We start from the raw sequence: 27,511 nt of genomic DNA on the forward strand, positions 1-27,511 counted from the left end.
ATCTGTGTGTTGGACTCAGTATCAAGTTGTATTTACTGTCACTGCGTGATTTGGTTCCAAAAGATGAGATAAACAGCACAGAATTTTGAGGAAAAAAATGTCATGTCAGTGATGTGCCCTAAGTGAGCAATAACATACAACAGTTTTATGTTATTGCTAGCTGAAGGCACATCATTGCCATTTCCCCTTCACATTTTGCACATTCAACTTCTATCCTGTTTAATTTTCATACACATCATATTAGGTCAATATTCAGCTCTCTGGTGCACACTGTGTGGCTCTCAATTCAAATATACTATTTTCCCTTTGTGTCTTGAGCTCATATTGACTTTCTCCGACTGGATGAGCATAAGCCACAGATTCAGCTGTGTGGCCCGTAAATATTTGGGCATGCAAGCTTAAAGTCAGATTTTTTTAAAGCATTAATCCCAGTAAAGTAGGATTGGTGTGATTCTGCTCATGGCAAGCAAACATGAAAGCTTGAACACAGGCAAAGCTAAATTGTTTAAAACATTCAAATGACTCTTAGTGGAGAATTGTTACACTAGTTCTATGCATGTAAGAAGAGAGGAATGTCCAAACCATGCTCAGTTCTATAGGTTGAATAGTATTTTACTCACAGTGCTGTTGGAAGGAAATTGAGACCATTCAGCTTATCCCAAAAGTCTGATGCTTCAAAAGAAGATGCCAAATTAGTCCTCATCATAAGTTTTAAAATTTATTCAATTGGATGTTGTTATTTATTCGTATTATCATAGTGCCTAGGGGCCCCAATTATAGACCAAGACCCTATTTTGCTAGGTGCTGTACAAATAAAACAAAAAAGACAGTCCCTGCCCCAAAGAACTTACATTCACAATGCTGGACAGAGCCAAACAGAAAACACTTTGCTCTTATTTCCTTCCACTCCATGCTCCTCATTAGTATCCTTTCCCCATGCCATGGCTATGTCTGGAATTCCTCCTCCTCTCCTTGTGAGCTAAACTATCTCCCCCTCTCATTTCTTCAAATCCCACTTCTAACCACATTTCTTCCATGAGGCCCTTCAACATTGAATCACCGCATATAACACATACTTACATACACACACAACCCATCTCCTTCTCTGGAAGATGTCTATCTCTCTGATTTAGCCTGCCTGCATCTAATATGGATTCTAAGCTCCCAGAAGCACAGGCCATGTCTTCCTCTGTCTAGTACTCAACATATGATCAGTGCTCAGTACATAAGGAATGCCATATAGCTTTTTCCCCTCCAATAGCATGAAGCATAAGAGTGGGATTGTTGCATCACAGGTCCAGAATATATTTAATGTATTGAATCAACATTCACAATAGGTTCTGAAAAGTCAACAATTGCACTGGTCTCTTTACACTTGCAGACACATTTGTGCAAGAACACATTGCCAGTCAGCTGTCTATTAACTCTAAATGAGAAACTGCTGCAAGTATTCTGTCTGAACTGTAAAATAACTTGTGCCCCTAAAAGACATCTGTTGAGGGATTTCACAAAGCAGAACATAAATGAGTGGCATATTGGGCTAATCACACCCCGGCGATCCAAGTCATGCAGGTTTTAGAGGATAAAACTCCAAGATGAGGCAACACACGTGGGTTTGGAATTAAGTGTATTTGGTGGCATGGAAAAATCTCAAGGAGCATCAACTGAAGTGTGTGAACCATAACAGTTAACACTTCTCAGAGACAAACAGTTGTGGAGCTGCCAACGGGATTTTTTGTCCTGAATACACTGTTAAGTGGCAAATACTTTACATATTTTGAGAATGATTCAAGCAAAATCTTATTGCAACACTTACCTGTGCACTGGAGGTTAATGGGTTTAAAGATCAGCATACAGGCAAATGCAGAGAAAAGTATGGAAAATTTTATGTGTATACAAGTCAGACCACATGGTGTTAGCTGAAACAAGCACTTGATTCCCCACAATCCAGAAATAAGCAAGAAGAGATGATGTTATAGAGTAATTTTAAGTTCAGTGAACCTGAATACCCAAGAATTATATTACTATGCTTAGGGGTCGATGCAACTCTCTTTGGTTTGCAGGCATCTATTTTCCTGTCTTCTTTGGTGGATCTTTTATAAGACTCAACAGACACAGGATAATTAATTCTTCTTCTTCATGAGTTTCAGAAATGCAGAGGGTGTAGGAGAAATGAAAGAGAAATATAGAAGAGGAGAGACCTGCTTATCAGCCATATCCTCTCACAGGGACTCCTCAAAATGAGTTAATATATGCAATGAATCTTATTATTAATAATTATATTATTGTTGTGCTGAGAGATCCCAATTAGCAGCCAGGCCCCGTTGTACTAGACACTGTACAAACTTATAGTAAGAGGAGTGCCCCAAAGAGCTTATGGTCTAAATGGATAAAATATGGGTGAAAGGAACCACCATTTTACAGTTGAGAAATGGAGATAGGAGAGATTGTGACTTCCCCCAGGTCACATAGGAAGTCTGTGGCAGATCTAAGAATTGAACCCAGATCTACTGAGTCCCAGTCCAGTTCATTAATCAGGACACCATAAACAGCAAAGGCCATGTCTTTAGTTTTACACACTCTCTCTCTCTCAAAACAGACTGACTCTTAGACCCCACCCCTCCCATTGTCCAGGAGCCCCTCCTCACCACAACTGTTTCACCACAGCTGATCAAAAGTTCCAGACTTATTTCACCCTATCCACTCCAGAGACACAGACACAACCCTCAGCAAAAAAGAGGTGAATAATCATAATAAACAAATGCTTCACATTAGCAGAAGACAAAGTGGCTGTTAGTCACAATTGTATCATGGAGTCAGAATATTGTGCTCATTAAGGGGAATAGCATTTGGATGGGTATATATAATACTGTGCATTTATGGGCCCTATCCACATTAGGAAAATGACTATTTTCTGAAGTAATTTTCAGCGACTGATCTCAAAAGTGTTTTTCACTTACACAATTAGATCAACTGGATGGATGGGGCATAACTCCGCCAAAAAGGTCTTGAAAATTCTGGTTTTCCAAGCCCATTTAAAAGAAGCTCTTCCCCCATCCTCCCCACAGTAGGCTCAGGTGAGCAAGTGGAAATCCAGACAGGCTGTTAAAACTGAAAACTGTTTCCAAGCCTGCTGAGTTTTCCAGTGTAGATGAACTCTGAGCTCTCTTTTCATATAGGGATTTCAAAGCAATCCACAGTAGTTCAGCCTCATGCCCTCTCTTTGTGAAGAATGGGATATACAGGGATCACTTCTCCCGCCCCTGGCCTGGGACCCAGCAGCTGTTTGACAACACAGGGAATAATGAAGGATCCTGTATCCAGCAAAGAATGCAGAGGGTATGGAATGCAATTCCCAGAGCTGGACTCCAGCATGGACGCCCCGACCCTTGCAGGAACTGTGATGGAATATTTATTAACCACAAGTGGCTTGAACTTTGTCAGCAGCAAATTGCAAAGTCTTGAAATCTGGGGTTTAGAACAGAGATGTGGCTACCAAAGGGCTCTCATGCCACACAGGGGCTTGAGGACACATTTCAGCTCCTAATAACTCCTAAGCACATGGAGCCATTAGAGCAGTGCCAGCTACTAACATTCTGATGTGTTTCAGCACCATGTGCCATCACGAGAGCTGAGGAGGCCAAGAGATCAGTATCACTAGCCCCATTTTGCAGATGGGGAAAAAAATCAAGAAACAAAGAGAAGTGACCACCCAAAGTCACAGACAGTCAGACTCCCAGGCTCTTGTTCTAACAGCTATACCAATTCTGATTCTCCTGATTCTTGTTCTGAAATCAATAATCTGTGAAGTGACATGGGAAATAGACAAGTCTGCTGGGAAAGACTGGAGAAAACTGTAACCTTAAATCCCTATCACAGTGCATTGCAGGTGCATGACACAACAATTCTGTGATGTCAGCAGCTCACTGTAACATACCTCATCACATGAGATGATGCAACATACCTAGCTGCTGCCAAGCAATAGTCCAGAACCATCTGAACCGGCGGAGCAGCAAAGCCCCAGGATGGGGAGGAAGTGGTGTATGTTCATTCAAGAGATGGCGTGGGGTCTAGACAAAAAGGAATATGGATGCTGAAGGAATGCCACATCAGTCAAGAGAGTGCCATACGAGAGCTGGGACAAAGTGGACTCCAAGGAAGTGCTGCACCAGACACAATGAACAGAACACCAATGGAGTGCCATGCTGTGACAAAGGGGACACCGAGGGAGTGTCGTGCCGAAGGTGATACCAAGCTAGTGCCGTGCCAAAGGGGACACCAAGGGAGTGCTGGGACTGCTGGATCCAAGAAGATGCCAAGGGAGCCCTGTGCCAAAGGGGATGTCAAGAGAGCAGTGCACTAGCCAGGCTGAAAGGGATGCTGAAGGAGCACTGTGCCAGAGCTGATACCAAAGGGGCCAAAGAAGCCCAGTGCCAGCTGGCACTGAAGGGGACACCCAAGGAATACCATGCCAGCTGAGGGAGTGCCAGGACTGCCAGGCCCAAGGGGGCACCAAAGGGGATGCTGAGGAAGTGATGTATCAGCCAGGCTCAAGGGGTTGCCAAGGGAGCACCAAGATGAAGACACTGCTGAAGGAGCACCGCACTCGCCAGGTCCAAAGGCATGCTGAGGGAGTGCTGTGTTGTCTGGGCTGAAGATAATGCTGAGGGAGAGCAAATGAAGGAAGGTTCCATGACATAAGAATGATGACACCTGAGGAATGAGAGAGGAGTGACAAAGGAAGAGCGGGGAGGGATAGCTCAGTGGTTTGAGCATTGGCCTGCTAAACCCAAGATTGTGAGCTCAATTCTTGAGGGGGCACTTTAGGGATCTGGGACAAAAATTGGGGATTGGTCCTGCTTTGAGCAGCAGGTTGGAATAGATGACCTCCTGAGGTCCCTTCCAACCCTGAGATTCTAAGCGAAAGATACTCTCACATCCTACTGGGTCCAAGGCAGGGCTTTGTTATTAATCTCTATCATGTTTTTTTCCCCATGGATGAGGAGGGAATAAAGTATCTTTGTGTTTGTACAAGGGGCATCTCCTGTGGTTTGTTTCCCATGGCAGTTACCTCAGTGTGGTGAACAGGCCTCTCTGCTGCTCCATTTCTAAACTAGAGAGCACTGAAGACTCACAACTCTATTGCATCTCTGTGTGTGCAACAATCTGTATCTTAAGCACGTGTGTGTGTGTACTTGGAAGACTGGAACAGACCCTCAAATCTTTAAATGGTGAGGTTCAAATCAGGACACATATCCCCTGTGACTCTTCCTGCTTCTGGGGACACTCTGGACACATATGAGCACAATACACCAGCCAATCTTCCAGAGATGCACTTGATACTGACATTGGTTTATTGCAGGTGGCTGACCTGATCTGCTGTCTACATTCCCTGATGCACAACTCAGACATCATCATCTCTGGTTTCCTAAACATTCATTCTTCAGACAGCTAAATATTCAAACTACTTTTTCAAATTATATAAGTAACCTAAGCTGAAATATCCCTTTGATGAAGTATGGAACCAAAGGGTCAGCCGTAAAGTAACTTGCAAGTGCTGGCACGACCTCCTTGTACACCCCCCACCAAGCCGTTCCGATGCATGGGTAAAATTCCTACCCAGTCTTTTTTGTTCATTAGCTTGCTGTGAGGAGTCCCTGATGAATGAGATCTCTGCTCATTAAGCATCAATCTGATTGACAGGACCTTTCCCTAACAACCAAGCAAATCACACAAACACACACACACACACACACACAGATTAAAACCTTCATAATGTTCTTTTGATTAAGAATGATTAAGAAAACAGGCTATTTGGTTGCTAAACCACAATACTGTAAAGATACCAGAAGCCTGCCCTTTAGGCACCTGGGTTTTGTGTTTTGTGTCTATTTGATCCATTTAAAGTTAACTGGGAACAATGTGGTGCTTGCTGTGGAGTTTGGTAGTTGATAATTATACTACCAGTACTTTGGACTCACTGATTCATGTTGCCCAGATCGGGGGAAGCAGCAAACAGTATAAATGCACAGGAAAATGCATGTGGAGGGTGTGACGCTCAAAGATGGAATAATTCATCAACCTAATACTAAGCAGCCAGCAGAGAACCAGGCTGCTGCTGTCATTGCAGGTAATGGGATGAGGTAGTGGACTTAGCTCACTGCTGTCTCCAACCTTGTGAAGGGTTTTAATTGGCCGTATCCATGAGATCTGGCGATGCTCCTAGTTAAGACCATTCCCTACTCCAGTCTGTGTTTGAGTACAAACAGCTACATTTGGTGCCTGAAGTGGCTACACAGAGCCATTTATGTTATGACCAATAGAAATTAAAGATAGAATGGTCCATCGCATCCACTTCTCTTGACAACACAAAATTGTTCCTCACAAACCGCTTCCCAAGAGCATAGTTCCTTATAACTAAGAAGCTCCGTGAGCACTTCAAACATAAATTAACTGTCTACATGGAAAAACAGTACTGGTTTAAATTTAAATTATTTTTAAACCGATTAAGTTACATTGGTGCAAACCTCCATGTGGACACTCTTAGTTTAAACCTGTTCCCAGTCAATTTAAGCTATCCCAAGTAAAGTCACTCTTAAACTGGAATAAGAGTTCCCAAATGCAGGAGTTGTGGGGGTTTAACATCAGATTAAATTCACAATGGAGGTTATTCATGGGGCTAATCTTTCTTGGATGTGTGTGATTGGGGATGACTCCCTCAAGATGCATTCGGCTGTTTCTCAGTGTTAAAGCCCCACAACAGTTGTAACCGTGGACTGAGAGAGGACTAGATAAGAATATCCAAAGGATTCCCTCTTCCTCACACCCTCCCAGCTGCTGCTTTTCTCCTATACTGTCAGCCCTAGGCATAATAAAGATCAAGAGTGAAGACAGTGTGACAGAAATCCAATCTAGAAGCTCACCACAGACACACTTTGGATTGTGAGGATTATACCCAGAGACTTTCAGCTTTATCACAAGGCCAAAAAATGTAACTGAATAGACAATGTGTGGCATCTCTTTAATGCAGCTTATTACTCAGCTTCTGGATATTCTATATCAATCCAGAGCAGAAAGCTTCCTGAAGGCTGAATGGTATCACTGATGTGTTAAAAACTTTAAGAGTGTATAAATTGCACTGTGGTCTACCACGGCCATGCTCATATTTGTTCCCAGAGAAACTGCAATCTGCCTGCATTTCAAAACCAATTGAAAGTGAACCATACAATGGGGCAAATAGAAGTCTAAGGTCTCAGATCAGCATTCCATCCCTGTTCAGCAAAGCACTTTAAGTACAGGCTTAACTTCAGGCACAGGCTTAAGTTCCATTGAATTTGCTGAATAGGAATGAATTTAAGCATGTGTTTAATTTCTTTGCTAAACTGGAGTCCAAGTCCTGTATTATGACCTGCTCCAGCTATGTCTCAGTTTTGCCATGCTGTGTTATTGCCCACTTAAGGACTCTAAGTTGAAATAAGTTAAGGAGATTTTCATTATTTGTTTTGTTTTATATGATAAACACCATCAGCACTTGGAATTAAAGCATGCTACTGCCATCTAGTTTGCAAATATTTGTTTGCTAAAACTAACAAACGTAAAACAAACAAAATAAGCAAACATTTAAAATTAAGGAAATGAAAGCTATCCCCAAACACTGAGGATTCTTCTTCATCACTGCAGTGGTCATTCAGATTGGTCAAGGTTCTTTGCGTCTTCTCCAAAATTGCAAGCACAAATATTCTGCACATTTCTATTTAAAGTGTGGTTAAATTCATAAAAGCAATTACAGGGTAACATAACTTTTACTCAATACCTAGGTGCAATCAGGTTTTACTAGTGTTTGCACTATGAAGCCAGTAATTTTACAGAAAACAGGATATTCTGCCCCATGTACCATCAGCAAAGATGTTGGCTCAGTTCTCACTGAAGAATCTCCATAACTGGGTGTAAAGAGCAGAAAGATCTTGGATTAATTTTTAGATCTTAGTGTGAGCTTTCAGTGATGCCAGATAGAAAATCATCTTTTCACTGGTAAAATGAGCATATTTGACACAGATGCCATCAAGAAAAGATAAAAAAGCACACAACTAAATTCTACAATACCATTCTTAGAGTCAATTTTCAGACAAACTGCATGTTCCATTTGCATCTTTCAAACTTTAACCTTCAATTCAGATATGGATTGAAATCCCCCTTTCCCTGCTCCCTCTTAACTCCTGAATCAGTCTGAAAGAAAGCAAAATCTGAGTGGTATGAAAACCAATCTTTTCCTTTTGAGCCTTGAGGCTAAAGGAGAGGCATTGCTGTTTTCTTTTGGGTTTTTAAGTGAGGGGGAAGGGAAGGAAGAGGTGAGCTTATCAGAAGCTATTCATGCACAACTGTGATAGTCTATCACTTGGGGCTGAAGAAAAAGCAACATTTTCTAACAAATCTTTGGTCACTAGAATAGGATAGCCCTGACTGGGGGGAGTTTTTCAAGTGCCAAACTGTGATTATAACCAGGGCACAGGGACATGCACCCCGGATAGAACATTTGAGTCATCTGCCCTGCAAGTAGCATAGCTAGAGGTTCTGAGAAGAACCTGCACAAACCAAGTATGAACAACTAGCCCCAAAATCACAGGGATTGCTGGTATGTTCTGTCCAATTTAAAAAAAACCCAACACTTTAACCCAGTGGTTCTCAACCAGGGGTACATGTACCCTTGTAAGTATACAGGGGTCTTCCAGGGAGTACATCAACTCATCTAGATATTTACCTAGCTTTACAACAGAATACATAAAAAGCACTAGCAAAGTCAGTAGAACTAAAGTTTCATACAGACAAACCGAGAAAGTAAGCAATTTCTCAGTACTAGTGTGATGTGACACTTTTGTATTTTTATGTCTGATTTTGTAAGCAAGTAGTTTATAAGTGAGGTAAAACTTGGGGTATGCAAGACAAATCAGACTCCTGAAAGGGGTACAGTAGTCTGGAAAAGCTGAGAACCACTGCTTTAACTAATGAGAGCAGTCAGAGTAAGCAAGCATTGATCCCCAATGCTGGAGCACTGAACAGATCCACTAGAGATACTGTGTGGTCCCCAGTCTCTCTCTCAGGAGTGGATTCCACAATATTAAACTCCTGTTAACTTTAATGAGAGCTCTGTGCATGGCAATAAGTGCCAAAACTCTTCGACTTGAGAACAATCCAGAACGGGATAGCATCTTATCTTCATTTAGGAAGCTGAAGTGACCGCTCAAAAAGTGGCAAGTGGCTGTGGGAACCAGCCAAATAAGTATAACCTAGAGAGCTTAAAAAAAGAAAAACAAAAACCAAAAAAAAAACCCCCACAAAAGAGCAAACTACAACCAGGAAACCTACAAAGCAAATAAATCTGCACACAGACCAGTCAGTGTGGCACAGCTGTCAGTATTTCTGCATGACATTCATAATTAACACCCCATCTCCAGGGATTCTGATTTCCATGTAATCTCCTGTAGCAGTCAGTGACCCTTCCTAAGCATGGTTGATTGGTGTTATTAGGAGATAACCTCTGTGTGAAAACATATTGATGTGAGATGGGAGGAAGAGTTCTTCCCTTCGGCATGTGTGGTAGGCAGAGGTGTACTACTCCAATTTACAATATCATAAAGCATAATTCAGAGGGTGCCACATCATGTGGGCATCTCGAGGTACATTACAATGCAATTAGAGGAAAAACAACAAATTTAGCCCTATAAAGTAGATTAAAATGGAAACCCATGTCTTTCCTCTATTATTTCCATGTCAAAGACAGAAAAACTTAGAAGAATTAGAAATATTGCAGTGTCAGATCAGGAGGGGCCATATCTTGCCCAAGGGCTCATTTTTCAAGGCTGCCAGTTCATCAACTTTAACTGGAACAGAAGGAAAACAAAACCCAAAACCCAACAAAGCAAACTTCCAGGAATGGTGTTGTCTCCAGTCTTCCTTTTCACACAGGGAAGTTAAAGGAAAAAGCAGTCATTCAACTCCCAAAACAGATATTAAACTAATGGGCCTGATTTGCTGTTCCCTTGGAGTTTTCACCCAGGGCATTCCACTGAGCTCAGCAGTGTTAGTCCTGATTTACACCAGTGAGAGAGGAGAATAGACCCAAATATTTTACATGCATAAAACACCTTTCATCACATTCCCCCCACACACACACTTAAAGGACTTTACAAACTGCATGAAGCTCTAGTGAAGTGCAGCCCCATCTGGGTTGGCTATCAGCAGAACTGCTAGAAGGGATGTTTTAAAAAGACTACATTTGAAAGACTCATACACAATACATGCCATGGTATTCAGTTAATCTGTCTTGGAAGGACTACAAGCTAAGTCACCCCTTGCTGGGGGTTAAAAACCGATATGTCAGGATTCTGAAGGGCTGGATCCTGGTTTCATACCATCATAACTCCTGGATTTACACCAGTGTGAGATCAGAATCTGGCCTTGGGTGTTTCAAACTGAAGTTAGACCATAAAGCACTCCCTGCCTCCCCATCAAAATTGAAAAAGATCTACTGAAGTTTTGTAGTGATTTATATGTATATGGTACTGTACTTTTCACTAGCGTTAAGACCTAGAACTTTGTATTCATTTTACAAACATCAGCTGATTTCTCAGCAGCACTTAAAATGGTTCTCTGTGGTTTATTTTTATATCTATATCTATATCTATATATAGGTATGAAAAAGATGCGTTGTTCTGACTTGCCAAAGCATCACCTCCATTTATTTTAAAACAGCCTAGCAGAGCTCTCAGAGGCCACATTACCAAAAATCAACACTGTCTTTGTTCTGAACTATTAGGTTGCTGATGGATCCATAAGCAGAAATGCCCACATGAACAGTAAAAAATGTGGATAGAAATATCTGCTCACTTTTAGGGGGCTTTTGGACTTCAGAGATACAGCAATTATAATGTAAACTGATGCTTCTCTTGAAATTTTCCAACTGGCTGAACTGCCATAAAAATCACATTTTCACCAGTGAGGGAAGTAAAACATTTTGCCTCAATGTCTTCATAAATTTTCTCCAAGAGCAACAAAAGGCAGTTTTGTATAGGTGAAAATCCTCAATCCTCACTTGGAACGAAGATGTGCAAAATAATCACTTTGTACCAGGCTAGAATTTCTTACATTTTTCACTATAGAAAAAAAACTGTCCATCAGTGCGAAAGAACAAAATTTCATGACTGACCATATTTGTGAATTAACATGAAAAACAATGGGGGGGGAATCTCTTGTGACTGTCTGATGAAGCAAAGTGGGATGGTTTTGCTCAGCTCTTTTCTGAAATCTTTGAGTATAAAAACGAAGTAGAAATCTGAACACAAGCTTCCACACTGAAAACACTGTAAGCCTATAAATCCACTTATCGTTTGGGTCCTGTATAAGCTGAAAATCATGGGGCAGATTCTTAGCTGAAACTCTCAGGAAGTCCAACCTGTGGAGAGGAAGGTACTTCTGAATTCTCAGCATAGCTGGGGGCCAAACTGGCTCATGATTAAAGTTAGTGAAGCCCCAAGGACGGCTGTGATTTACACTAACTTTGAGTGACATTCAATCAGCCCAAAATAGCCAGAACACAGAGAACTCTGGCCACACCTCTATTACAGGAGGTGTGTGAGGAACTGGTGAAGAGGCCTACACTGGCTTTACACGGGCTGGGGAAGCATCTGGCACTGGCCACTGTCAAGAGACAGGATCCTGAGCTAGATGGACCATTGGTCTGACCCAGGGTGGCTGCTCTTATCTTCTACAGACCATAGAAGAGTTAGACATTAATAATAAGAATGCAACAGTTACATCAGCTATTATGATTCTTATTTAATATGTATATTGTAGTAGCAGCATAAAACTATAAGAGATTAATTTTCATGCTTCAAGCTATAAGGTCTGAAGTTAGGAAGAAACTTCTCTCACATGCATGTTATTGGGTAATTGTCTAATATGGAAGGTTTAGTCCCTTCTCTCATGCTTCTAAAACTGGCCACCACAAATTGGATACTTGTAAGCTATTCAGTGCAGGCACCATGTTTACCTGTACTCATAGAGTGCTTGCAATAGTGGGGTCCTAATCCAGAGCAAGCCCTCTTGGCACTACCACAAAATAACTGACATCAAATAAATCTGGAAAAATACAATTCATTTGTTCCTATGGGCTATTGGGTAAACGCGTTTTTATTAGGGCTGTCAAGCGATTTAAAAAATTAATCACCCGATTAATTGCACTTTTAAACAATAATGGAATACCATTTATTTAAATATTTTGGATGTTTTCTACATTTGCAAATATATTGATTTCTATTACAACACAGAAGACCATGTACAGTGCTCACTTTTTATTTATTTTTGATTACAAATATTTGTAAAAAACAAAAGAAATAGTATTTTTCAATTAATCAAATATAAGCACTGTAGTGCAATCTCTTTATCATGAAAGCTGAACTTTAGAATGTAGAATTTTATACAAAAATAACTGTATTCAAAAATAAAACAATGTAAAACTTTAGATCCTACAAGTCCACTCAGTCCTATTTCTTGTTCACCCAATCACTCAGACAAACAAGTTTGTTTACATTTGCAGGAGATAATGCTGCCCGCTTCTTGTTCACAATGTCATCTGACAGTGAGAATAGGTGTTCACATGGCAGTGTTGCAGCTGGCGTCACAAGATATTTACATGCCAGATGTGCCAAAGATTCATATGTCCCTTCATGCTTCATCCACCATTTCAGAGGACATGTGTCCATGCTAATGACAGGTTCTGCTCGATAACAATTGAGAGCAGAGTGGAACGATGCATGTTCATTTTCATCATCTGAGTCAGATGCCACCAGCAGAAGGTTGATTTTCTATTTTGGTGATTCAGGTTGTGTAGTTTCTGCATCAAAGTGTTGCTCTTTTAATATTTCTGGAAGTATGCTCCACACCTCATCCCTCTCCGATTTTGGAAGGTACTTCAGATTCTTAAACCTTAGTTTACCTAGTACTGTATCTCTCTTTAGAAATGTCACATTGGTACCTTCTTTGCATTTTGTCAAATCTGCAGCAAAAGTATTCTTAAAATGAACAACATGTACTGAATCATCATCCGAGACTACTATAACATGAAATATATATGGCAGAATGCGGGTAAAACAGAGCCAGAGACTTACAATTCTCCCCCAAGTAGTTCAGTCACAAATTTAATTAATTCATTAATATTTTAATGCGTGTCATCAGCATAGAAGCATGTCTTCTGGAATGGTGGCTGAAGCATGAAGGGACATATGAATGTTTAGCACATCTGGCACATAAATACCTTGTAATGCTGGCTACAAAGGTCCCATGAAAATACCTGTTCTCACTTTTTAGTGACATTGTAAATAAGAAGTGGGCAGCATTATCACCCATAAATGTAAACAAACTTGTTTGTCTTAGTGATTGGCTGAACAAGGAGGAGGACTGATTGGACTTGTAGGCTCTAAAGTTCTGTACTGTTTTGTTTTTGAGTGCAGTTATGTAACAAAAAAACCCTACATTTGTAAGTTGCATTTTCATGATAAAGAGATTGCACTACAGTACTTGTATGAGATGAACTGAAAAATACTATTTCTTTTACCATTTTTACAGTGCAATTATGTGTAATAAAAATAATAATAATATAAAGTGAGTAGTGTACACTTTGTGTTGTGTGTTGTAATTGAAATCAATATATTTGAAAATGTAGAAAAACATCCAAAAATAGTTAATAAATTTCAACTGGTATTCTAACAGTGTGATTAAAACGGCAATTAATTGTAATTATTTTTTTAATCATGGTTTATTTTTTGAGTTAATTACGTGAGTTAACTGCGATTAATCAACAGTCCTGATTTTTATTAATCTAAGTAAAGTAAGGAGACTAAAAATAAATGAAATAAAAATGTAGTTACTTAATCTTAAGGGCTTTTTAAAGCCATATTCTAGGGATAGTGCCTAGCTATTCATGAAGCTAGTAAAATATATGGTATATCCAAATTTGAGAGTGATCTTGAAGTCATACCCATCTTCTTTATACTAAGGGCCATATTTTGGCACAGACTGCATGGCCATGCAGGGGAGTAATGGGTCAAGGCAGCCCCATGTGCCTCTGTTCATGCCAAACATACTGTGAATAGAAGCACAGGGAGAACTGTAGCCTTTGAAGTGCCCTTAAATTCTCCCTGCAGAGTGGCTATAAATGGGTGAGGAAAGAGCAGAGCAAAGGCACCGGTTAGCAGAACTGCTGGTGCGCGGGCATATGTATGCTATCCTGGGCATAGACTCAGAACAGAATTCTTCCCCATTGCAGCAAGGTAGAAGCCAGACTGTAACTCTCAGAGGCACAACCAGACTTCTGGTCTGGTTCCATTGGCAGCTGAACAATGTTATGTCCCTTGCTCATGGCAAAGCCACAAATTAATACTTAGTTATTAGATAAGCCATTCATTTTTTTGTCCTTGGGCCCCTGCAGACTTGCTTTTACCTGATTGCTCAAGTGTGATTATTCCTCTCATTTATGTGTTACTTAAACGAAAACAACTATGGTTTCTGAACCAAAGAAAACTGCAGTTACACAAAGTATCATAACTCATTGTCATTTTTGGTATTTGGTCAGGAAGGGAATGCTAGAGAAATCTTGCTCTCATGACTGCAATTCCTGCTAGAAGAAAGATGATTTAGATAGCTATTTAAGGCCTAATTCTGACAACTTTTACTCATATTGTCCCATTCGTTTTTGTGTGAATACTTGTATATTAAGGTACTCCACGTGAGCAGCGGGTGGCAAAATCAATACAATGGTAATTTCTGGCACTTATGTACAGTCAGAGAAACTCTTGGCTGTTCCCCCAAATGAACAAATTGCTTAAGAAACTTCACAACATATTGCGTTACACACAACAAACCACTGCTGCCACATGTTGGGAATCACATCCGGCAAAACACAGGCAAAAGCAACGCAATGGATCTTGCATCATGCCATAAAGGCTGCCAACTTTGGGCCTTGGTGGACTACCAAATGAAGCAAATTCCAAAAGCCGGAGTCCTCTACTGAGAAAGCCCTATCACTGGTCCTGGAGAGTTCATTCCCAGGAACTGTGAACAAGAACATTCTCCAGCTGATTTTTAACTAGTGCCGTGGAGCACGGGATGAAAGAGAAGAATCTACAATATACAACAACAACAACAAAATAGAAGAAAAGGGGCTCTCCTTGAATATGGGAATGGAAGACCCACCCCACCAAATGATTGGACATCTTAAGAAATAGGAAAAATGAAGGCTATTTTTGTAAGACAACACTGGAGAGCAGACATTCCAACATACATGCTTTCTGCCAGATACTTCCTCATGAATTATTCATGTGAAATAGGAAAGGGTGATGGGACCACCCAAGTCCTTGATATTTTAAATACTAGAGAGGGAGACCAATACAATCACACTCACCAGCCTGATTAGTTGTGATGCTGACTGCGGCAAATTGCCTTGAGAATGTACTCAAGTCGGACACCCCATTGACTGCATCAATCTCAAATGTGTAGTTGGTGTGTGCCAGGAGGTCTACTACGGTCACTGTGGTGTTGGTGAGTCCAATCTGACTGGGTAAGAAGCGCACGTTGGCACTACACGGTTCACACAACTTGATGTTCCCCCGACATTTTTTGCAAATGATGTTGAAGGTGACATCTTTCCGGCCTCCTGCATCAAGGGGCCAGCTCCAGTCTAGGATAACCGATGTTTCATTGATATTAGAGATAACATTTCTTGGTGCAGATGGAGGTCCTACAAAGGTAAAAATATCCCATTAATCTCCCATTTTGGTTATCTGGTGCTTTTCCACAAGAGCAACAGGACACACAAATATCGAATCGACCACAGCAAATAACCATATTGTCTTTATTCTTCGCCTTATGGTCCTCCTGAGATGTTCCCCTGGATTATAGACTCTCACAATTGAGGATTGTTAACTATCTTCAAGACATGACTCAAGTTGGAAGATGCTTTTGCAGAAACATAGAAAACAAATTTACTGCTAACTACAATACCCATTCGATACACTGTTCTGAAAACACTGGTATTAGTTTTAAACATCTCACTCCCTTTTTCCTATTCAATTTGACAGATAACAGCAGAGAGGAACTGAAAATAGAGATATATAAATCCATTCCTATAAGCTCTGATAGCCTGTCTAATATAAAACAGGACCCGAAACAAGGGAGATGAGGGGGTTTTGTTTGGAAATTGAATTTACTCTGTATTTGAGAAACAAGGTGCTGAGACAAATCTGGAGAAGAAAGCTTTGTACACAGCTAAAGAACTTAAATGGAGCAGAGGACAAAAGACAATCACAGCCCCAAGCCATCATGATACTACTCACTGGTGCAAGCCATGGATGGAGGGTCTCTCTGAGATCGAAAGTAATTCTTCTCACACCTGCAGTTCACAGAACCATCTTCATAGGTAGAGCTGTGAGGTGGGCATTTGGCACACTTCACATTACCAGCAAAGGCCTTGTAGAACCCAGGTCGGCATGCTGAAAAACAATTTTAAATTTCGTGGGTGCCTGGCTCATTGTAACATTCTGCCTTTATCATCATTTTGGCATCTGTTCATACATACATTGCATTTTTCTATGTGTTTATCATCCATAAAATATGTACTTTCTTACAATGAGGGAGCTGATGGCAATAGCCCTCTTGCTACATAGGAGTTCTTTCTGCAAAAACTTAGCTTTATCTCTCATTTTGTATGTCTCACATAACACTGTACTCCACAACAGGAGGAAGCAGTTTCTACTTTTCATTATCAAAGCTTTACTCCCACCGCATCCTGGTTAATTTAGAAAACTCGCCCTGTCATGCAAAGAAGCTAACCATCACTCTCTTGCCAAGGTTTGCTTATGGAAGCAGCACAACTGTAACCTATGTTTGTTCTGTTGAGCATGACTAAGCAGGCCAAAACCAGAAAATAACCTGCACGGTGACAGAACATTTTCATTTCTGAAAGACTAAGCCAGGCTCGATGAACTGGCTCGGGTATCGAGTAAAGATCAGGAACTTTCAGCACATGTACTACAAGGATGACTTTTGCATTAAAACAGTCCTCTAGAAGTGGTGCCAGAGCCTGTATGAACTGCATCTGACAAACTCTAGGTGTTATTTCATTAACATTCATATGCTCCCCCAATTTCCCTCTTGTTGCATTTGAGATTGATTCAGTGCCATACTCGCCTCAGAAGGAAAAAGGCCTTTTTTTAAAAAACGTCACAGAGATGTGAACAATTAAGTACACAAGAACCTTTTACAAAATCCCCAACCAGCAAAATAATGCTGTTGATTTCTCTGTCAAGATGACCTCGCTATTATCCCAGAATAAAAATCCACAGATAAGCACCAAACTCTCCTGCTCATCTATAACAGAAACATGTACATCTCTATCTAAGAAATGCACCTGTCTCCAAATGAGGTTTAGCAAATACTGCTGTCTTGCTGAAATTCTGCCATTCTAGACAGACAGACATCCATTAAACGGTGGTATGCAATAATAGCAGCACTAACAGATAACATAGCAAGGTAATGTCTTTGAACATGTTAGCTTTACCATTTATTTTTTCCTATAATGGTCTGCATTAGTACTGTCCAATGCACAGACTTTATGGGAAACTCCCCAGTATCTTCTAAATGGCATATGTGACAAAAGATAGATATTCAAAAACTTTATTTTTGACACAAAGAGGATACTTTTTCTTTTTGGGGCCAGAGCTTCTTCCCACCCTGTAAAAGTGTCTCTTGGGGGTGTGTCCATAGCTGGGTTCAGGCCCCTTTGCCATGCCCAGTTATCACCATGGGGTCAGCTCAGTTCAAGTCCCAGTTCCTAAGTCTTTGTAGTGGGCCCCACCCTTGCAGGCCTGCTTATTTTATTAGGGGTGGGGAAAAGCATGTTAATAAGAAAAGAACCAGACAACACTGAACATAGTTTGAGAAATACGACACATTCTACAAGAAGTCCTCCCCATCTCAGCTACCCTTTAGCTCTCCACGAACCTTACATATAAAACCTGACTGGATGCAGCTGCCGTATCTTAGCCATTAACATGTCCCAGAAAGAGACCCCAGATTTGAAAGATCTTTCCTGTTAGCCTTATGAAATGATCCCGTCTTTAATCTATGATGTGGAGGACACCAGGCCGTTAATGAAAACAAATCTGGCAAGAATGACCTTGCAGGCAAAATTCGCATGGCCTAGTACCAATAACTGTATCTGCATAAACTTACATGGTTTCCTCCCTAGGGCCATGGCTTCTTGTGCCACCATCTGGTTAAGATTTTGGAGGTATGTGGGGTTTGAGGTTTTGTTTTGTTTGTTTGTAAACAGGAGTCAATCCTCAATCCCCTCCCAATAAAGCTGAATGGACAAAAATATCAGAGCCACAGTGAGTCACTGTATTTTAACTCCTGTGACCAGAAGGCCACCACATTATCCTATTTCTTGGCATAGAAAATCATCAGCTGAGCCCTAAGAAGAAATTCAAAGTAAATGAAGACCTGATATCAGTGCAGACGTTAGATGTGCTAGTTAGGGTAATTTCTTCAAAACTATGAACTCACACTACGTTTGAATGGATGTATGTACAGTGTATGTCCACCAAAAACCCTTTCTTTAAATGTAACTCTAGTTATCTAGTTCAAATAGTTTCACATAAAATTATTTACTTGGATTGGACAACCACATATAAATAAACGTATATATTCTTTTAAAATAAAGCTGCAAGGTCTTCCCTTGAAGTGATACAAGGATTAATAATCTAAAGCAGAAGTCCATATCATGATGTCATCCCTTCCATAAGACATAACAACAATTGCTTTTTAAAATTATTTTATTTACAACACTGGTATCATCAATAATGTGATTACAAGCAACTGCTGGGGGTAGAAGTTACAATATGAGAATTTTTATTACAGGCATTTCCAAAGCACCTACCACCGTCGTATCTAAACCATTGTTCATTTGTTATTGGTACATAAACTTGTGGGAGAGATAAGTAGATTGTTCAGTTGGAATGGAGAGGGATGGAAGAGAACAAGGAGTAGACTGCTTTGTCACAATGTTTCTCCCTTTTGACCCCTCTGGGGAAGACCTATAGACCTCATTTAAGAAAAGAAGAGAAAAAAAGAAGCAGGATAATGCAGGGAGCATCTTAATAAGCCTAGATTAGGCTTTTCTCTTTTCTTCAGGGGAAGGAACTTCATTGTCTTCATGCTTTCTGTGGTGCTCTGCTATCATACTATGAAGTCAGCAGTCAGAAGGTAAATGAGCTGGTTAGAACCCTGATGTCCCAGAATGCCCTGGTGGGAGGATTCCGATTTGTTTCTTCCCCTTAGGCTGTCTTGCACTTTCTGTCCTTGTCTGTCAGACCCATTTCAGATAATTCAGTGCTCTACAACCCGAAGGAGAAGAAATGCAATTATACTAAAAATTAAAACCTGGAAAGAGGGGGGACTAACGGGGATCACACCATTTTTTGTATATTTTTTATGAGTTATTTTTGACACACAAGAGAGAAAGTGAAATCCCTCATTTCAAGAGAGATTACTTTTCTGATGTAAGTAGGATTGGATTTCTTTGGTTGAGGGAGCAGAGTTTGGCTCTTTGGAATGAACAGCACTGCATGTTTTCAGGCAGGTAGAAAATAAACACAGTGGCACACTCATCTTCACAATACAGTATTTTTTAGTTTCAACAGAGACCCAGCTGTGAGCAGCATTTGCATTTATTTAAAATATCCTTCTACAGTTAATGTTTGCTCCTCATTGCCTCTTCTCCACTTCCACATTCACTTTAAATTAGAGGTCAGAAGTACATTATCCTTCTCTTAGGTTGCTTAAACTCCCGTTAGCTAAAGCTTTACCAGGAAAAAAAAAGGGAGATTGACCAACTCTGAGGGATTGGGCCAGTGTCCTGGATTAAATGGATGCTGTGCCTGAGAAAATGGAGTGTTTCTAACCACTGGGGAAAGTGACTGGGTCAAGGCATAGCCAGTCCCTGGTTCCATGTGAACCCACACACCTTCTGGGTGTGGTGTTCTGTCTCATCTAGTGGCACTGAGACCACAGAGAGAGAGAGTTAAATGAGTCTGCTCTACACCCTTAACTAACAGCCAGCTGGCTTTTAGCTCATGCTGTAGAGGCTCATGCACTAAACTCCAGAGGTCCCCAGTGCGATCCTGCCTGCTGATGACTGGGGTCTATCAGCATTAAACATGAACCTCCATCTACTTTCTCAGCTGGCTTTCCTCTCTTTCCTGCCAGGTCCCGCTTCCTTGCTTGCAAAGGGAGGCAGCAGGAGGTGCAGAATGTACAGCAGCAGCAGTGGCTGTAATAAGGTCTTCCTTGTATGGATCCCAGAAGGACTCCATCACCATTAGCCCATAATGGAAGACTCTTCTAAAGTATATGGAAACACTATACCTGCAGCCCACCTCAGCCCCACTGCAAGACTGTAACCGTGAGGAAGGGAATGTGCCATCCTTTCACAGTAACATTAATTTTTCCCATGCTTCACAGGTAATAATAACTATATCGTATCAACTTGGAAACTCTGAAGTAGAAACTAATGCAAAAGAGGAAGTAAATGCCTTGGGTTAGGGAGAAAAAGGTCTGAACACATTGCAACTGAGTAAAGGAAGTTTTGTAAATGATTAAGTATGTGGTAACTATACGCTGAGATTATCAGAAGGAACCCAGAAAATTAGGTGGCCAACACCCACTGAAGTACAATGGTAGCGGAGCGTCTAACTCCCTTAGGCCCCTTTGACAATACACTAAAACATTATTTAAAAATTCCTCAAACAAGACTCTGATCTCTTTTATCTCAGTGTAAAACCATGGACTTTACTCCTCCTATACTCCCATCTAACAAGAGTATTTTCAGGACTAAATTTCTGTCATATTACTAGATAGCAATTGAGTTCCTTAAGCCATAACTATTGGGTCTGACAGAGAATGGGGAAAGTTAACTTAGTGAAAGTAAAACAGATGTATTTAGCAATCCATGATAGTTACTGCTAAAAGAAATGAGACAGTCTTCAACTGCAAAGTGAATTTTGCCTCAGTTTGACTTATGTGTTTGACTTTCAGAGGAAAACAGGATCCTAATTAAGGGTTAAATGGATCATTTCGATCTGAATTAATTTTAAGTTAAAATATAAAGCTGTTGGTAAATAAGGGCCTTTTAGTATTCAGCCCTTCAGCCCCTTATACACAGAGTAATATCACCAATTCCCAGCCATAAACACGAGCTAATGACCTGAACTAGCACCGACTAAACAGATGATTTCCAGGCTCTGCTTTTCCAGGCCTGACAGGGCCCATTTGCCTATACAAGGTCAAAGCAACTGTTTATATGCAAAATGAGCTGCACTCCACAATCCTACAGGAACTTCATTCTTTGCACTCTGAATAGAGGTAAAATGCGTTGAGGCCAGGCTGAAGTATTTCAATGCATTGGAAGTGGATATATGCAGTCATTAAACACTATGTGCAATGGGCAGCGTTTATAAAGTGATCAAGTGTTTCCTTTATTTGTTCCTCTACAGCTCAATAAAAAAGCCTGAGGGCACAATGCCTCTGTGGAATTAAAACTCAATGTTTAGAAAATAAGGGGATTCAATCATAAACTGGTATGGCTCATAGATACCTTAACAACATTCCCCTCCACCTTTCCCCCACATGCTTTAACAAGACAGGTGTCAGTAGCTCTGGAATATATTTCAATCTCCTTCCTCCACAAAGAGAATGCTAATGCACCCCAACCCCCAGAGCAGATTGTGTTATGGAAGGCTTTCAAACCACTCCAGCTTTTATTAGCAGAAACTAGCAGCAGTGGAGGTTCTTACTCCAAACTTGCAGCTTGCTGTGGAGCGAATGCTACAGAACATTTCACCTTAACTCAGCAGTAAATCTTAAAATTTTGGGATGTTCTTCTGATCCTTCGAAAATCACCTGTGCAGCTCTCTTGCACAATATGTATATTAATCTCACACTCCATAGATGACACAATGGTGGCAAGGGCACCACGTTTGCCATCGGAAAGGAAATCGCACAAAAAATGAGATGTGACAGTTCTCAGGGTGTGATCATGAATGGCACAACACACCAGTATGTGATTAATCTCATAACGTGCCCACATAAATTTTATTTTATGTTAGGCATTTCCTCCCCCTTCTCTGGTTATTTCTATCTTTTGATAAAGAAGAGATTAAATCAGATATCAAATATAAATGAAGATTATCTCAGCACTGTGCATTTCACACTGGTGATGTCTCGCAATTACAGTCACTTGGGAAATACAGAGGCAAAATATTAAAACAATGCAAAGGTTCTGGCTCGAACAAAGAGCAGGAAATTCAAAGTGAAGGTACAGATCCTGGCTTTAATCATCCTGCTATGCATTCCTGTTGCAGGTCACGTGATATACTGACAGAATGGTGAAAATGGCTGGGTTTTTCTCCCATTCTACTGTGGCATCCCTCACAGCCAAAAATAGTGCATTATAATGTAGATTTCCTGCAAACTCTCACATACAAACACACACACATCCCCCCCCCAAGTTCCTCAGTAATATCTACATTACCTAAGCATAACAAAATTATATATATAGATTATATAATTATCTTAAAATTTACTCAGTTTTTATTCTATCCTTACTCCCATTTAACTCAATGGGAGCTTTCTGGACTAAGGACTGAGCAAGGGAGTAAGACCCTAAATCATCAACCCTTCATAGATACATGGTGATGAAGACAGAGCTGGATATCATCAGCTTACTGAATATGTCCCAGTCCATTTGTCTCCTTGGTAACTTCATATAGAGATTGAGCAGGAAAGGGCAACAATATAGACTCCAGTGGCAGCCCATGGTAAAGAATGCTCAGGGAAGGGGACGCCTGGCCTATAACTACACTTCACAGAGCACTGAGTGGGCAGTGTGGTGGGAGCACCCCCCAACCCCAGCGTGCCGGGCGTGCGGCACAGCCAAAGCACCCCCAGTCACAGCCCCAGAGGTGGCCAGAGTGCTCCCTACCACAGCGCTGGGCAGGCGGCATTGTTCCAGTGCCCCCAACTCCAGCACCAGGTTGATGGTGCGGCATGGCCCCAGCACCCCCAGCCTTGTGAGCCCTGGTTCTAGCCTGCCTGTCCCAGCCTCTCCACCATGGAAGAATGGGAAGGGAACTAGAAGCAGGCAGGTGGTGTTCTGGGAGCGGAGTGTGGGTGGGGCCACACCAGGCTGTTTGGGGAGGCACAGCTTTCCCTGGCCTATGCTACCCACCGCCCATGTGATGGATCTAAAAGAATCACTACAGATATTTATCTTTGTCCATTGCGAAGAGGAAATAATCAACACAGCTCGTGCAATTTCTGTCCCTTACCCAGACCTCTAATCTTATTGACTGGGGTCAGGAAACCTAAGGACACAGGAAATTATCAGAGTTACCCTGCCAATAACCTTCTCCAAAAATCAGAGACTGGCTACTAGCGGATAATTAGCCAGCCACAGTGTTTGTATCTAGAGTTTGTTTCTGGAGCATGGGCCTCACAATGGCTTCTTTAAAAGCCACTGGGCACCCTCCTCCTACTTGCCCCTTAAGGAAGCTTTCATATCTCAACCAACAATGGACCTATTACTTCATTGCTGGCCTTCAACAGCCAGAAAGGTCAAGAGTCCAGCTCACAAGTTATAGCACAAAGCTGTTCCAGCACCTCCATAACTTCAGAGGAAGACACAGACAAACACAAGCAGATTGTTCTGTTTCCCCAGTATTAGATGGGTCAATCTGAATCCAATCAATTTTGCCTGCAAAGTAAAGAGAAAATTCTCCACAGAGAGAAAATCTCAAATCCGACACCCAGCAGAGGGAGCGACATGGTTAACTTTAAAAAAAAAAATCGGTATGCTTCAGTGACTAACACCAGATCTAGAGCATGCCCAGCCTTATGAGTCGAGTCAAAGTGAATATTCCATTGGTTGTAGTGACAGGCAAGGAACCCAAAGATCTAGAGAAATCATCAGCTGCTGTACTGGACAGTGAAACCACAAAAAGCTTTTTGCCTAGGTGACTCCAATTCCACTGTTGTGAGGAGTCTGATCAGCTCAAAGAGTATCTCTGCAATGAAGCAATGACCTATGCACCAATATTAACCCTATTCTCTTTCCTTGAGCACCCCAGCTTGGAAACCATAGTATGTCTGGATGAATTGCGGTTGAGAAAGTTCCATGAGTTCAGTTCCCCATGCAACGGGAGGTATAGCACAGTCCTTACAGCATCGTGTAAATACAGATTTTGGAACCCTTAAAAATATCAGATCCCGTTTCCTAATTATTTCCCTTTTTTATTTACTTTCCAATTTTATAATGCATTTTTTTCAACATGTGGTGCAAATAGCTTGTAGAATTTCAGTTTATGACATAGCAGGCTGTTCCTATAGGCTTTCTACAGACTCATCACTTTAATATCTTTTTTCCTTTTTTCAGGAAATATGAATCTGGGGATGCTTATTTTTATTTTTTTAGAGGAGGTTAAAGGTGGGCCCGATTCTGCATTCCTTGTGTATGGATGCTACAGTGGCATAGATACGGCACTGAACCTGTGCTGCTGTGATGCCATTTTGTAGACAAAGCCTACGGTAATGGAAGGGGTTCTTCTGTTACAGTGCTTACCCCTGAGCACCATAGCTATGTCGACCTAAGTTTCAAGTATAGACCAGGCCTTCGCGTAATAATGCAAGATGAGGAGCTTCATGGTGTCAAAACCAAATTTTCTTCAAGTTCTGTAACAAATCAAAACTCTTTTTTGGTCAGGGACTTGGTAAGGCAACTTTCCAACCATAGCACACTTTCTTTATGGATGCGCTGGTTATACAGAAGTCAGGGAATTTACAGTAGGAATGATGACAGAATCTTAGTTGCTGAAGGGTGAACTTCATCACTATTGATAGTGCAAGGATTCAGTGCAGTGTGACTTTGCAATGCCTCTAGAAAAATAACCTTTAGAATGAGGACTTTTCATATTTTACATTTGAAAGCTGCTGTTAGTGCGGAAAACATATTCCATAGCATTTAATCTTACCCATGAGTAAACCTCTGCCATTTACTTCCCACTTCATATTTTACAGTGATCTGTGACCTTAACATATTTTAATCAGATGCCTTTTAAATTGGCTTTACTCCCAGGTCAAGTTATTCAACAGAAACAATTCCTACCCTTTGTTTAATAACTGTTACTGGCAGACATATTAATTATATGTACATAAGAGATAGCTTTATCCTGAGGGAATAACACTGTACTTTTCAACTATAGTCTGTAATAGCTTCCCATTATCCTTTGCAGGCTTCTGTAGCTTTTTTTATGAAGTACATTATAACAATGATTGCTAGTAGCAATGTAGTTAAAAGGCACACTGTCAAAGATGGTAGGTTTAAAACTTAGCTCGATTGGAAAAAGTTATTTTGTTTGCAGGCACACATACAAATGCCTCACACCATAAGGGTGGTTACATTTCAGCCACTGTTTTCAAAAATATATAAATGTTTCAGTAGGAGAACGACAATTACGAACTACAAAACTGATTCAGGAAAACAGTTTGGCATGTGCTTAATTCCATTCCTATTCAAGAACGCACTTAAGCACACATTTCAATGTCACTGACTTCAATGGAACTTGCTTACTTCAAGGCTCTTCCTGAATAGGGATTCTTTCCTGAATCAGGGCCTGTGTGCTAAACAGTAGGTCAAATTGTGAGCTTGTCAATCTTAGAATCTCTCACTCTCTGCTAGTGCAACACAAAACACGACTTCCCAGTCCAAGCGACATTGAAAATAATCACTGTGGACTTGAATGGGCAGAACTAATCACACATACATACACACATTTGGGAGTTTTAGATGCTTTTTTGCCAATCAATAAAAGTCAAGAGTTTCATTTAAAAAAAAGAGTAAATTATAGGGTACATCTACTTTAGGAGGTACAGGTGTGATTCTCATATACACATTCTCGTGCTAGCTTTCATTGAGCTAATGTGCTAACGACAGTACTGTCGCTATGCAGCATCGGCAGCAGCAAACAGCATCATGGACTAGCACCCGCCTCCCCCAAGTACTAATCTGCCTGAATCCCATGGGTGTGTACATATGCAGCCCAGCTAGCCTCTGCCTCCGCTCTTTACTGCTCTTGCTATCCTGGCTATGCTACTATTTTTAAACACACTAGCTCAATGAGAGCTAGCGCGAGTATGTTTGTGTGAGCTGAGTAATCACACTCCTACCTCCTAGTGCGGACAGACCCTACAATTCCCAGATGGCAAACAAATGACGCAATCTTAACAGCTTCATGGAATGCATGTTTTAAAAAAACTTTTATATAAGTGTGCGGTACGTGTATGCACCATAAGGACTCCAAATGAGTGAGAGAAGAAGGTGTTCCTGTGAATCAGCCTTTCTGCAGCCTCCCAGGTGTGTGGCAGAGCTTTTAGTGCAGGTCTTGCCCATGAGTCACTATTAACCTTATTGGTGTGAGGACACCCGCCACTGAGTGTGAACACAGGAAAATGTAGCTCAAGCTCCATGGAATATGTAGGCTGTTCATTAAAACATTCTCTCAGTTATTTTCTCTTTCTGAAAAGAAAAGTCAAAATGGCACATGCCGATCCTCCTGGGATAGATTTAGCCAGTCAGTGAAAAACACATTTCATCATGTGACTAACGTGATCTATCAAGAGCAGCTTAAAAGAGTTATGCAAAAATTTGACACCAAACTTTCAATATAGTTTGCTGGCAAAAATATGTACACACTTTTTTTTATTAAAGAACACAGCATTTTTATAAAATAGCCATGTTTCTACTAAAGTGCAAAACAAGGTGGGTGAGGTAATATATTTTATTGGATCAATTTCTGTTGGTGGAAGAGACAAGCTTTTGAAGAAGTTGGTCCAATAAAATATATTGCCTTGCCTACCTTGTTTTCTAGCGGAAGCAGGGCAATTTTATGAAAATTCACCTCGTCTCTCCTGGGACTAACACAGCACACTAAAAAATGACAGAATATTAATATTTCACCTGGCACAGGGTCTCACTAAGAACTATGTATAATGGTGAAAATCTAATGGTCCCTAATGATTCTCAGTGACCAAAATTGGTGAATTTGGGAATTCTGGTAAAAAGGCATTCTGATTCAGGGGTTTGGATGGCTCAGGGAATTAAAGACAGTCTAAGTTACCCATATCATGTAACTATGAGAGGCACATATCATCTAATCATGTAGATCCAGGCCAGGTCAGTTGTGATTATTAACAACAATATTGTACTTATCATAAGAACACAGAAATTGCCAGATGGGATCAGACCTAAGGTCCATCCAGTCCAGTATCCTTTCTCTGAAAATGGCCAGCACCAGCTGCTTCAGAGGAAGGAGGAAGAACCAGGCAGTAGCAGATGTGGGATATTCTGCCC

At 40.9% G+C, this 27,511-nt stretch overlaps 1 protein-coding gene across 1 annotated transcript in view; it reads right to left on the reverse strand.

Annotated features, from left to right (window-relative positions):
• The window catches only part of EPHA3 (EPH receptor A3), a 686,746-nt gene that overhangs the window by 89,042 nt on the left and 570,193 nt on the right, over window positions 1-27,511 (reverse strand). Inside the window, 2 exon segments of the mRNA XM_043510261.1 lie at window positions 15,455-15,790; window positions 16,386-16,541. Of these exon segments, the coding sequence (XP_043366196.1) occupies window positions 15,455-15,790; window positions 16,386-16,541 (492 nt within the window).

The sequence above is a fragment of the Dermochelys coriacea genome, chromosome 1, assembly GCF_009764565.3.
Source record: "Dermochelys coriacea isolate rDerCor1 chromosome 1, rDerCor1.pri.v4, whole genome shotgun sequence".
Classification (NCBI taxonomy): Eukaryota; Metazoa; Chordata; order Testudines; family Dermochelyidae; genus Dermochelys; species Dermochelys coriacea.